The sequence below is a fragment of the Fukomys damarensis genome, unplaced genomic scaffold, assembly GCF_012274545.1.
Source record: "Fukomys damarensis isolate Sample0158 unplaced genomic scaffold, DMR_v1.0_HiC HiC_scaffold_13, whole genome shotgun sequence".
NCBI classification, from domain to species: Eukaryota; Metazoa; Chordata; class Mammalia; order Rodentia; family Bathyergidae; genus Fukomys; species Fukomys damarensis.
This window is the reverse complement of record NW_022900925.1, coordinates 33,311,013-33,323,486: the sequence shown is the minus strand read 5'-3', so window position 1 is coordinate 33,323,486 and position 12,474 is coordinate 33,311,013. Positions and strand designations below refer to the sequence as shown.

The following is a 12,474-nucleotide window of genomic DNA, read 5'->3' as shown; positions in this document are numbered from 1 at the left end:
CCCACCAGGGCAAGTTAGCAAGATCCTGTCTCAAAGTAAAAAATATTTTTGAAAGTCTAGGGATGTAGCTCAGTGTAAAGGCCCTGGTTTCAATCCCCAGTGCTGAAAAAAAAAAAAAAAAGGAGAAGAAGAATAAGAAGAAAAAAAAAATGGTGAGAGGCAGCGGGTGGGGCTGATAGTGAGAGAATGACAGAGTTGGGCCCCTGAGGTACAGGGAAGGGGACCTTGAGATCCCATGCCCTGGCCCAGGTTGGGGCAGGGAGGGCCCAGGAGCGCCCATCCTCACGCCACCCCCACCCTCCCCTGCAGCATGCTGATCCGGTTCATTTCCAACCCCGAGGCCCCCTCCTGGTGGGGCTTCCTGCTGGCCGGGCTGATGTTTGTCAGCAGCATGATGCAGACCCTGGTCTTGAACATGTGTTACCAATGCGTCTTCACAGCGGGCCTGAGGGTCCGCACGGGGATCATAGGCCTCATCTACAGGAAGGTCAGTGGGAGCGGGGCACTGGCGGGGAGGGCCTGTCCTGGTCAGTGCGGGACGGGCTCGTGAGCCTGGGTCATTCTCTGCTGTCCCCTGCAGGCGCTGGTCATTACCAACTCAGTCAAACGCGAGTCCACGGTGGGAGAAATAGTCAACCTCATGTCAGTGGATGCTCAGCGTTTCATGGACGTCTTCCCCTTCCTCTTCCTGCTGTGGTCAGCCCCGCTGCAGATCTTCCTGGCCATCTACTTCCTTTGGCAGGTGACCCTTCAGCCTTGACCTTGCTCTCTCCCTCTCCCTGCCTTCCTTTTGACTCTTTGGCAGAAGGGACAAGAAGGGGTCAGCCTGGGTCACACACACGAGAGCTTCCCTAGGTCCTGGAGTCTTGGCTGCTGACGTCTGCAACTGAGCCTTTCCTGCCTGCCTGGGGACTTGGAGGCGGTGTGGGTGTGGCTTGGGCCATCGTGGCCTATCTGTATGCACTGGCCTTCCGGTGTGTCCTGACAGCCTTCCAGGTCTGCTGTCTGTCGTCATTACTGATGGAGAGCTGGCCCCACCAATGTCACGGTCATTCTGGTTTTCTGTCCTGTCTGGCTGACTGACATCTTCCCCTCCCATCCGTCAAGTTTCAGGTCCCTGTTGAGTTCCACCTGTTGGGTTATCTGTCCATCTGTCTGACTGACCTCCTGTGCCTCCCCAGATTCTGGGTCCCTCTGTCCTGGCTGGTGTGGCGCTCATGGTGTTGCTGATCCCAATCAATAGCGCCTTGGCCATGAAGATGCGAACTTACCAGGTGAGTGCTGTCGGAGGCAGGCACCCAGCCAGGCTCCTGGGGGCCTTTTACCTTCCTTGCTTCTGGGTAGGGGCACCCACAAGCCACTTGCACAAACCTTAGCTCCCTCTACCCTCCCCATAGACCAAGGTCTGGGAGATTACAGCAGTCCAGAATGTGGCAGTGCTGGGACTTGAACCTGGGCCTAATGAGAACTTTTCCTACTCTGCTGTGCATAGATTGGCATAGAGGGTCAATCATTTAGTCCACCTGTAAACATTTATGGAAGGCTTGGGCAGCTTCCCGCTGCATGTAGAATAAAAGACCAACACCCTAAGACCACCCACCGGGCTCCCTCTGCCCTTGTAAATCCTCATCTCCTTGGTATGGCCAAAATTCAGCCAATCTGGCCTGCTCTCTTTTCTCCAAGAACTAAGTCCTTCATGCCTCTTGTTTTGTTTTGTTTTGTTTTGTGAGACAGGGTCTTGCTATGTAGGTCAGGCTGGTCCCCTAAACTCACCATGAGGCTTAGGCTAGCCTCAAACTTACAGCAATCTTCCTGCCTCAGCCTCCCCAAGTGCTGGGATTACAGGAGTGCGTCACCACAGTTCTGTGTACCTCTGAGCCTCTGTCCAACACTTCACCCCCTGTGCGCTTCTCTAACTCCTTTCCTTCCTCATCTTGGCATAAGCTGGCTTCCTCCAGAGGCCCACCTGGTTCCCCACCCCTCCCTACTGTTCCTGCACAGCACCCTCTTATTTTCCCTTTAGAAGACACATAATGACTTGTGATTAAGCCTTATGCAGGTCATTAGTTCTCATTACCTGCCTCCCTCCTCAGACTTACCAGCTGTGAGACAGAGGAGGCACTCGGTCCATAGGGCTTGAGTGGATAAGTTAATCTGAGGCCCCGCGTGAGGGTCTGAGGGGACGAAGAAGCCAGCAGCGCAGACCCTTAGGAAGCTCAAGTGTCTAACTGGGGACAGGGAGAGGGGCAGTGATGGAAACCAAGGAAAGCACAGTGGGCTTTGGGCTCACAGGCAAGAGACAGAGGATGCTGCCTGGGACAGTCAGAAACAGTGGCACTGGGAATGGAGCTGGATTTTCCAGGCAGAGGACATGGGGAGGAGGAGGTGGCGGTGGGCACCCCACGTCTGGCCGGGAGCGGGAGGCAGCGAGGGAGGGGCTTGCAAAGACGGCCGCGATGCAACGCAATGCAACGCGCGGAGGGGAGGGGACCAGATGTATCACTGCCGCTCTCTGCACTGCACAGGTGCAGCAAATGAAGTTCAAGGACTCGCGCATCAAACTGATGAGTGAGATCTTGGCAGGCATCAAGGTGCTGAAGCTGTATGCCTGGGAGCCCAGCTTCCTGGAGCAAGTGGAGGGCATCAGGGAGCGCGAGCTCCGGGTGCTGCGCAAGAACACCTACCTCCAAGCCATCTCCACCTTCATCTGGATGTGCACCCCCTTCCTGGTGAGCCTGCCGCTGGGGCTGGGCTCCGCCTCCTGCTCGGCCAGCCCAGGCCCCACGTGACACCCACCGCCACGCTCCCCAGGTGACCCTGACCACCCTCGGGATGTACGTGTGTGTGGACCAGAACAACGTGCTGGACGCCGAGAAGGCCTTTGTGTCCCTGTCCTTATTCGATATCTTAAAGGCACCCCTCAACATGCTGCCCCAGTTAATCACTGGCATGACCCAGGTAACTCGCGGGGCTGGGCTTCTGCGAGAGTTAGGGCAGGGGGTGAGGTCAAGAGAGGGTCGCTTAGGGTCAGGGGCGATCAGTGAGAGGCCCTGGAGTCGGAGTCGTTTGGCGACAGCCTCTGTGTTCCGACCTGGACCTTATCGCTGAGAAGTGGGAGCCACGGAACACACGGTCGTGGGAGGGATCCCAGCACCAGCGAGTGGGCCCTTGGCTGGAAGGGACCTGCCTAGCTCCGGAAGTTGGGGACCAAACAAGGGTAGCAGGGGTGGGGGATGGGACTGACTCACACCATCCCGCAGACCAACGTGTCCCTGAAACGGATTCAGCATTTTCTGAGTCAGGATGAACTGAACCCTCAGTGCGTGGAGAGAAAGACCTTCTCCCCAGGTCCGGAAACCTCTACCGGGGCTGCCCTCATCCCAACTCTGACTCCAGAGCAGCCTCTGTTCTGAGCCTTCTCATTCTGCTGCTCCCAGGTCCTCTGCGCCCTGCCCCTGCCTCCTCCTCAGCTGCCCCTTCTCCTCTGCCTTCCTCCTGGGATGCTGCCCCATCCCCCTGTCGTCCCCCCCCGCCGTGCCCAGCATGCTCCCCCAGCCCTGGGCTCTCTGACCCTGTGCACCTTGATCTTCCAGGCCATGCCATCACCATGCACAATGGCACCTTCACTTGGGCACAGGATCTGCCCCCCTCCCTACACAGGTACCCACAGTGGGCGGGAGGCCGGGTCAACAGCGGCAGCCTGTCTCCCTGTGTTCTCCACTGGGAATTCAGGAAGGGAAGCACCTCCTCTTGCCAGGGAGACACCTGGAAGGGAGGAAGGGTTGGGTCGGCCTGTCGTAGCCTGGGGACCAAACGGGATCCCGGCCTCTGATGGGGTCTCCTTGCTCCCAGCCTAGACATCCAGGTCCTGAAAGGGACTCTAGTGGCCGTGGTGGGGCCCGTGGGCTGTGGGAAGTCCTCGCTGGTATCTGCTCTGCTGGGAGAGATGGAGAAGCTAGAAGGCACGGTGTCTGTGCAGGTGAGCAGGTGCGGGCTCCTGGTGAGGCTCGGTCAGGGATGGGCAAACCCCAAGGTGACCTGACCTTCTCCTGTGGCCAGGGCTCCGTGGCCTACGTGACCCAGCAGGCATGGATCCAGAACTGCACGCTTCAGGAAAACATCCTGTTCGGCCGAGCCATGAACCCTAAGCGCTACCAGCAGGCTCTGGAGGCCTGTGCCCTGCTAGCCGACCTGGAGATGCTGCCTGCTGGAGACCAGACAGAGATCGGAGAGAAGGTACAGGGTCTCTGCCCATCCCAGGGGAGCCGGCACATAAACCTGCCCACCTCGGCCTTGCCCAGGTGTGTATTCATTTACTCATTCGTGTAACATCATAGCCAGCTCTGTGCCAGGCCCTGGGAAGGAGGTCTCTGACCAGGGGAGGCCAACTCATGAAGAGGTAGGGGCCATCGAATTCTCTGAAAGCCTGGGTACAGGGTACAGGGAGGGTGCTGACAGGAATCCATGTGAAGAAAGGCATCATGTTTGAGTCTTAAAGACTGAGGAAGAGGAGCACATCAACTATCCAACTATCCATCCCTTAGATTTTTATTAAGCACCTGCTATTAACCAAGCAATATTGCACAGTAGTGAATTCAAGAAGCTAAAATCTCTGCCTTCAAATACCTTGCATTCCATTGGGAAAGAAACGATAAGCAAGATAAGTAAAACACATAATACATGAGGTAACACTAAGGGGAAGAAATAAAGCAAGGCAGGAACACAGGAATATGTGCAGGCTGGGTTGTTAGAGTAGCTTGAGAGGGCTGGGCCCTTAGCTCAGTGGTTCTGCCGCCTGCCTTGAAAGCGCAAGTTCCCGAGTTCGATCCCCAGTACCAAAAGAAAACCTCTGTCCTTAGAGTAGCTTGGGAAAGCAACACCGAAAAATGGAGACCGGAACAAAAAGAAGGATCAAGTCCTGCTGGGGCCAGAAAGCCCTGTGTGAGGAGACAGAGCCCTGGCTGCGGCCATGGGAGTCTTTCTAGGGGCTGTCAAGACACAGAAGGAAGCTCAAAGTCTCAGGTAGGAGAGCAGCCTGAAGGACGTTTGATCAGCAAGGAGACCAGGAGGCAGGGATCAGGCAGAGAAAATGAGACCGGAAGGGTAAGCAGGCAGCCAGGTCATTCAGGACCTTGCTGGCCACTTGAAGCTGTGGCAGAAAGTGACAGAAAGCCATTGGAAGGCCTGGACTGGATGGCATTCCCATGCTGTCTCCCTGCCCAGAGGTGAGAAGATGGGAGAGGGTACGAGGCAAGGCAAGGCAGGGTCATAAAGACTTTCGGAGGGCCGGGGATTTGGCTCCGTGGTTCTGCTGCCTGCCTCGCAAGTGCAATGGCCTGAGTTCAATCCCCAGTACAGACTTTTGGTTAAGATTTTGGTCTTTACTTTAAAAAACATGAGACATTTTGGGGTTTTGAAAAATGATTTATTTAATTAACTTCATGTTCATTAAGTCATTTTGTTGTTTATGGGGGCGGTAACCCAGGGGCTTCAAGCAGGCTAGGCAAGTGCTCTCCAGTTGAGCTACGCCTCAGCCTTTTTAAAAAAATTTCCAGACAGGGTCTCACTAATCTGCCCAGGTGGGGCTCAAATTGAAATTTTCTTGCCTCATCCTCCCAAGTAGCTGAGATTACAGGCATATACCATCTCATCTGGCTTTATTTATTTACTTACTTGTTTTGTTTTTGTTTTTTGAAACAGGGTCTCACTATGTAGTCTGGGCTGGCTTTGAACTTATTATGTATCCCAGGCTGGCCTCAAACTCAAAATCTTGCTGCTCAGCTCCCTGAGATGCTAGGATTATAGGCATGTACCACCATACCCTGCTTAACTTATTTTTACTTGAGGTAAAGTGTACACAGCATAACATACTGCCATTTTTCAACATGCAATTTGGTCACGCGAAGTGCATTCACACTGATTTGCAACCATCTCCAGAACCTCTGCATCTTGTCGAACTGGAAATCTGTCCCCACGGAACAGTCACTCTCTAGTCCTCCACCACCAACACTCGTTTCTCTGCTTCTCAGAATTTGACTACTCCGGGCTCCTCGTGTTGGCGGACACACACAGAGCTTGTGTTTTTTGTGACCGGCTTATTCCACACAGTGTAGTGTCCCCAAGACAAATGCTGGTTCTCAGGCTGGGTGGCATCGAGTGTAGGATGTACCACTGCTGACTTTCTGTTCATCCATCCACGGACCCTGAGTTGGCCAGGGCCACCAGCTGGCAGGTGGCAAAGCAAGAAAGAAGGGAGGTTTCAGCCGTCCAGGAGGACTCTGAGAGCCACCACCCCTTTCTTGGTGGCCCCCAGCTTCTAGACAGTGGGGCACCCTATAAAATGTGGATCTAAAGGCCTGCCTTGCTGTGTGACTACACAGTTCCTTATCCCCAGGGTGTGTCTGACCCCTCAACCCAGCACCCACCTCTATCTCCTCCTCCTTCCAGGGCATTAACCTGTCTGGGGGCCAGCGGCAGCGGGTGAGTTTGGCCCGAGCCGTTTACAGTGAAGCCGATGTTTTTTTGCTGGATGACCCACTGTCAGCTGTGGATGCCCATGTGGCCAAACACATCTTCGACCACGTGATTGGGCCAGAGGGTATGCTAGCGGGCAAGGTAAGGCCACAGGGTAGGGGCCAAGGCACGCCCTACACCCTAGGAGGAAAACGGTGGGAGGCACAGGGGTTCAGTGAAACCTGGGGGTCCTGAGAGGCAGGAGCATGGCCCGGATGGCAGGGAAATCAGTGGGGGGACACCCTGTAGGCTGTGGTGAGCACGAGGTGAGTTGTGGCCATCCCCATCTGTGCCCCCTGGCACACCCCCAAGGACGGTGAGACCAGAGCCTGCTGTCTTCTCCGCAGACTCGGTTGCTGGTGACACATGGCATCAGCTTCCTGCCCAAGACGGACTTTGTCATAGTGCTGGCCAATGGGCAGGTGTCTGAAATGGGCCCCTACTCAGCCCTGCTGCAGCATGATGGCAGCTTTGCCAACTTCCTCCACAACTACGCACCCAATGAGGATCAGGAGTCCCGTGAGGACCACAGGATGGGTATGCACCACACTGGCCCCCCTGAATTCCATACGCTACCAGCCTCTCCCCAGCCTGAGGCCTTCTGGGAAACACGGGCCATCTGTGTGACAGTCAGACCGGATGTCACCAGAGGGAAAGTAAATTGGAGGCAGATAAGTTCCACTCCCTCCTCTTTCCAAAGAGACCTCGGATCGGCAGGTCAGGCCTCAAGAGCTTTCCTTCCCTCTGTCAAAAGGGTCCATGGGCTCAGGCCCCAAGGGTACGGCAAAGCTGCTTTATGGATAAGCTGTTTAGCAAATGTACAAGTGTTTAACAGAAACGTTTGCTTATGGACCAAGATGTATTGAACAGTGACTGCAGGCAGGCACTGTTCCAGACACTGAGAGATAGAGTGGTGAGCAAATGTAATCTCCCTGTGCTCAGGGATCCCAACCCTAAGCTCTGGGTTGGCTCACAGGACTTTTCCTGAGCTCCCTGCCCACCACCTTGGGCATTCGCCAAGTACCGTTCCCCATGCAGGATGCTTGACCCACAGCCTTCTCCCTCTGGTACTCACAGAGATGCCATGAGCCAGGTAGCATGATTTTTCCTTTCCTGTACCTGCCGAATGTCATGCATGCAGAAAGTGGGACCTCAGCTCAGCCTGTCGGACTCCAGAGCCCAAGTCCCAGCCCTGACCCTTGAGTTCCCTTCTCCGTGGCCCCTGGAGGAAGTGTTTCACACTGTCTTTCTGGGTGTCCTTCCAGACTCTCATCCTTTCTCATGCTTGGGCATCAGGCCCCTCATTGGAGTGAGGGTTGCAGTGCAGGGTGACAGGCAGCACTGTGCGTCCGCCTCTCCCCTCTGCAGCCTTGGAAGAGGAAGATGAGGAGATGCTGCTGATTGAGGACACGCTTAGCACCCACACAGACCTGACAGACACCGAGCCGGCCCTGGCCGAGGTCCGGATGCAGTTCGTGAGGTGAGCCCCTGAGCGCCCCCAGCCCCCCACAAGGCTGCGGTAGGGCTCCAGAGCCCTGGCAGTGGGGTGCAGGCGGATGACACTGTCGTGGGGGTGTCAGAGGCCACCTGTCGGGGTCTGACCTGCTGCTTCCACAGACAGCTGAGCAGCATGTCTTCAGACGGGGGCGGCCAGGCTCGGCCGCGCAGACACCTCAACGTATCGGAGAAGGCTGTGCAGGTGAAGGCAACAGAGGCTGGGATGCTCATCCAGGAGGAGAAGGTAGAGACTGGCAAGGTGAGCAGGGCGACACGGGCAGCAGAGGCTGGACGAGCCGGGCCCGGCAGCTCATGGAGTCCTCTGACCCCAACTGCCGTGCCACTCCCCGCAGGTGAAGCTGAGCGTGTTCTGGGATTATGCCAAGGCCCTGGGGCTCTGTACCACGCTGGTTATCTGCATCCTGTACGTGGGCCAAAGCGCAGCCTCCATTGGCGCCAATGTGTGGCTTAGCGACTGGGCCAACGAGGCCATGTTGGGCAGCAGGCAGAACAACACCTCCCTGAGGCTGGGCGTCTACGCCACCCTGGGACTTCTGCAAGGTGAAGGCCCTTGACCGGCGCCCAGGTCCCTTCCTCTCCTGCTCTCCTTTGGCCGTCCCCACCCACGCCTCTGCCTCCCAGGCGAACCGACGTCCTCTGCCTCTTCCACAGGGGTCCTGGTGATGCTGGCAGCTTTCACCATGGCAATGGGTGCTGTCCAGGCCGCGCGCCTGCTGCACCACACACTCTTGCAAAACAAGATGCGATCTCCACAGTCCTTCTACGACACGACGCCCTCTGGCCGCATCCTCAACCGCTTCTCCAAGGACATCCATGTCATCGATGAGGTTCTGGCCCCCAACGTTCTCTTGCTGCTCAATATCTTCCACATCACCTTATCCACCCTCCTAGTCATCATGGCCAGCACACCGCTCTTCACCGTGGTCATCGTGCCGCTGGCTGTGCTCTACATCTTTGTGCAGGTGCCTGGGAGGGGGCAGGCTCTGGCGCGAACCAGGTGTGGGCGGGGCCTCTGGTGTGGGCGGGGCCTCTGGGTGGGAGGGGCTCTAATGTGGGTGGGGCACTTCTACAGGCTGCCCAACGAGGGGTAGGTTGGGGCGGATTGTGTTAGGAGCAGTAGTCAGTTACTTCACTTAGTTGCCTGTAACGTCCCTGTAAAGATAGATTCTCAGAACCCACCTCGTGGCGTCGATGTGAGGCTAAAATGCATACTTATAAATTGTGATTGGCTCTGGGCTTCTTTCCTGTTCGCTGTCTTTTAGTAAAACAATATTAACACGCCTGTAATCCCAGCACTTGGGAGGCTGAGGCAGGAGGATCACTGCGAGTTGAGTCCAGCCTGGGCTACACAGTGAGTTCCAGAGCAGTCTGAACTACATAGTGAGACCTTGTCTCAAACAACAACAACAACAAATTAACAGCTTGGGACATAGTATCCTCTCCTTCTTTTCATACGTCTCTAGGCATGGGTCTGTAATGTACATGAATTGTTCACATCCAAATACAGCGCCTGTCCAGGCTTGGCAGTCCCTGGGCACCTGCTCCTCCACTGAGTGACCATGATGGGTAGGGTGCTCTGGGGCTAGGCAGTGGCCCCACGTGTCCAGAAGCCCCAGCCACGGTAGAAGATGGAAACTAAAGAAAAGAGTCAGGGAAGCTGAAATAACTGAGGTAGAAGGGCTTTTCCAGAAAAAGGATACAAAATGATCTACTTGTTCGGAAGTTTTACTCAGTCAAAATTATTTGACTGAGTACATTGCCAGGGCCCCTCTGTGGAGCTGGGTGTTTCACTATGTAGGAGGCTAAGCGAGGTCAGTGTTGCGATCCAGGCACACTTACTGTCTGGGGAGTAGTTAAAGCAGGCAGGAGTCAAGAGGGAATCAGGGACGGCTTCATGGAGGAAGTGGCTTGACAGACAGGAAGCTGATCAGAGGGAAAAGTAGAATGTACCTCAAGACCCCGAGACCTCCTGGGAAGAAAGGAGTAGGCATCAAAGCCTCATGGGGGGAGTGGGTCTGGCTGGGAGGAGCCCCAGGGGCACTTGGATGGCTTGGGGGATGGGCAGGACTGAGTTGGGGCTTCCACCGCCGTGACCCAGGCCCTCTCCTCTTCTCTACCAGCGTTTCTATGTGGCCACATCCCGGCAGGTCAAGCGACTGGAATCAGTCAGTCGCTCACCCATCTTCTCCCACTTTTCGGAGACGGTAACTGGCACCAGCATCATCCGGGCCTATGGCCGCACCCAGGACTTCAAGGTCCTCAGTGACCTTAAGGTGGACACCAACCAGAGGAGCGGCTACACATATATCACCTCCAACCGGTCAGAAGCCTCCTCTTCCAGGACTCCCCGCCGCTCTCTGCCTAAAGGGAAAGCCAACTCTTTCCGCAGCACTTATCTCCTCCTTGTCTGCCCGCCCCCAGGTGGCTGAGCATCCGTGTAGAGTTTGTGGGGAACTGCGCCGTGTTCTTCGCTGCCCTGTTTGCGGTGATTGGGAGGAGTAGCCTGAGTCCAGGGCTGGTGGGCCTTTCTGTATCCTATGCCCTACAGGTATGGAGGGACCCCAACTGGGTACCCCTTTCTGCTCAATATGGGGACAGGGCAGGGTCTGCTCTCGGGCACTGTGAGCTCACAGTCCGATGTGGGGGGATTTGCAGTGGGGAGAAGCAAAATACTGGAGAGCCCAGGGGAGTGTCCGGGCTCTTGGGTTGTTACAGAAACAACCTTGGAGGTCGGCCCCAAAGGACAAACAGAACTTGCTGTGTCTGGGGAAGATGTAGTTGGGCCTGACAGAGGTCTGGGCACAGGAGAGTGTAGGGCTGAGGTGTACTTCATGTGCACACATCACCCCCAGAGAAAGTATGGTCAGCCTCTGTGGCTGTGGGATCTACATCTGAGATTTAACTGGCTGCAGATGGGAAATATTTGAGAAAAGAGAATTCGAAATCTCTCACAAAAGCAAGACTGAAATTTGTGGTGGCAAGTACTACACTGAACTCATGCAAATGGACGGATGCGTAGGCGCTGTGTATTAGGTATCCTGTCATCGAGACACGATGTAAAGCATGCAGGGCGGGTGTGCGGAGGTTACATGCAAATGCTGCACCATTTTATATAAGAGACTCAAACATCTGTGGTTTAAAACTCTTTGGGGGGCCCTGGTTACCAAGGGACAACGGATAGATCAGGTGATGGGAGCCTGAGCAGCAGGTGAGGCAGGTCATTCCGACACCAGCCTGTATTGCCAAAGACTTACATAACTGCAAATAGAATTCTTGTAAAGCAGAGCAAACTGTTAATGCCTCAGGTGGCTCAAATCTTGAATGCTTTGCTGAACAAAAGGCGAACCAGGCAGGCCAGGCATCTCAAACATTAATGTGTGCCGGCCACCTGCAGAGCTCGTTAAAATGTACGTTCTGATTCCCCAGATCCAGGATGGAGCTCAGGGTTCTGCATTTCTCCCAAGACTCCCTGGCACATAAAGTGTGGTCCCTGGGCTGGCTGCATTGATGTCTTCTGGGAAACTGTTAGGGATGAAAACTTTCATGCCCCACCTCAGACCCACTGAATCAGAAGCTGCATCTTAACAGGAATCTCTGGGGAGATTTAAATATATTCAAGTTTGAGAAACAAGGAGTGAGGCAGTCCTTGGTTAAGCCTGCTTTGTCACTGCCTGAGGCACAGTGTGATGACAGCCTCAGTCCACACACCTGTGGGTCACAGGCAGGAGAGGATCTCATTGGTAGGCGCACGATCAAGGATGGGACTCTTGTGGACACTGTTGCTCCTGCCATAACCCAGTTCTTTTGGCCAGGTGACAATGGCTCTGAACTGGCTGATACGAGTGATGTCAGACTTGGAATCTAATATTGTAGCTGTGGAGAGAGTCAAGGAGTATTCGAAGACAGAGACTGAGGTGAGTCCTGGGATGACTACAGGCCAGGGGTAAGCCCGGGATGGCTGAGGACGTATGCTTGGTAGCTCACCATGCCTCACATTGAGGCCAACTGTCTAGTAGCTCTCCATTCATCCACCCACCAACCCACCCATCCACCCACCCATCCACCCACCCATCCATGCATCCATCCATCCACTCATCCACCCATCCATCCACCCAATCATTTCTGTCTATCTCTCTAGCCACCCCTCTCCCCGTCTACCCACGATTGACAGGTACAGATGAACAAATCACTTCAGAGGCAGCTTGGTGAAGCTGGGAGGGTTCAGAAGTCAGAGATGCCTGGCTTTGGAGGACGATTCTGCCAATTTATTCCTTGTGACTTTAGGGATGTTTCTGGACTTATGTGAGCCTCACTTCATTCATCTGTAGAGATGGAGCAGAGCTAAGTGGAACTGTATATGTAGAGCACAGAGCCAGGACAGAGTAGCTGCTTTAAAAATGATAGCAATTAATTGCTATTATTATTATTATTATTATTATTATT

The 12,474-nt window shown here is 54.9% G+C and overlaps 1 protein-coding gene across 2 annotated transcripts in view; it reads left to right on the top strand.

Annotated features, from left to right (window-relative positions):
• The window catches only part of Abcc3 (ATP binding cassette subfamily C member 3), a 41,065-nt gene that overhangs the window by 19,424 nt on the left and 9,167 nt on the right, over positions 1–12,474 (top strand). For both annotated transcript variants that reach the window (XM_010620166.3, XM_019206938.2), the window contains exons 9-26: positions 310–487; positions 581–742; positions 1,182–1,274; positions 2,526–2,729; positions 2,812–2,958; positions 3,261–3,348; positions 3,594–3,660; positions 3,853–3,979; positions 4,060–4,236; positions 6,448–6,615; positions 6,861–7,050; positions 7,882–7,993; positions 8,131–8,269; positions 8,364–8,571; positions 8,683–8,993; positions 10,152–10,351; positions 10,453–10,579; positions 11,844–11,945. In XM_010620166.3, coding sequence (XP_010618468.1) covers positions 310–487; positions 581–742; positions 1,182–1,274; positions 2,526–2,729; positions 2,812–2,958; positions 3,261–3,348; positions 3,594–3,660; positions 3,853–3,979; positions 4,060–4,236; positions 6,448–6,615; positions 6,861–7,050; positions 7,882–7,993; positions 8,131–8,269; positions 8,364–8,571; positions 8,683–8,993; positions 10,152–10,351; positions 10,453–10,579; positions 11,844–11,945 — 2,800 coding nt within the window. The remainder of the gene's footprint in view (positions 1–309; positions 488–580; positions 743–1,181; positions 1,275–2,525; positions 2,730–2,811; positions 2,959–3,260; positions 3,349–3,593; positions 3,661–3,852; positions 3,980–4,059; positions 4,237–6,447; positions 6,616–6,860; positions 7,051–7,881; positions 7,994–8,130; positions 8,270–8,363; positions 8,572–8,682; positions 8,994–10,151; positions 10,352–10,452; positions 10,580–11,843; positions 11,946–12,474) is intronic.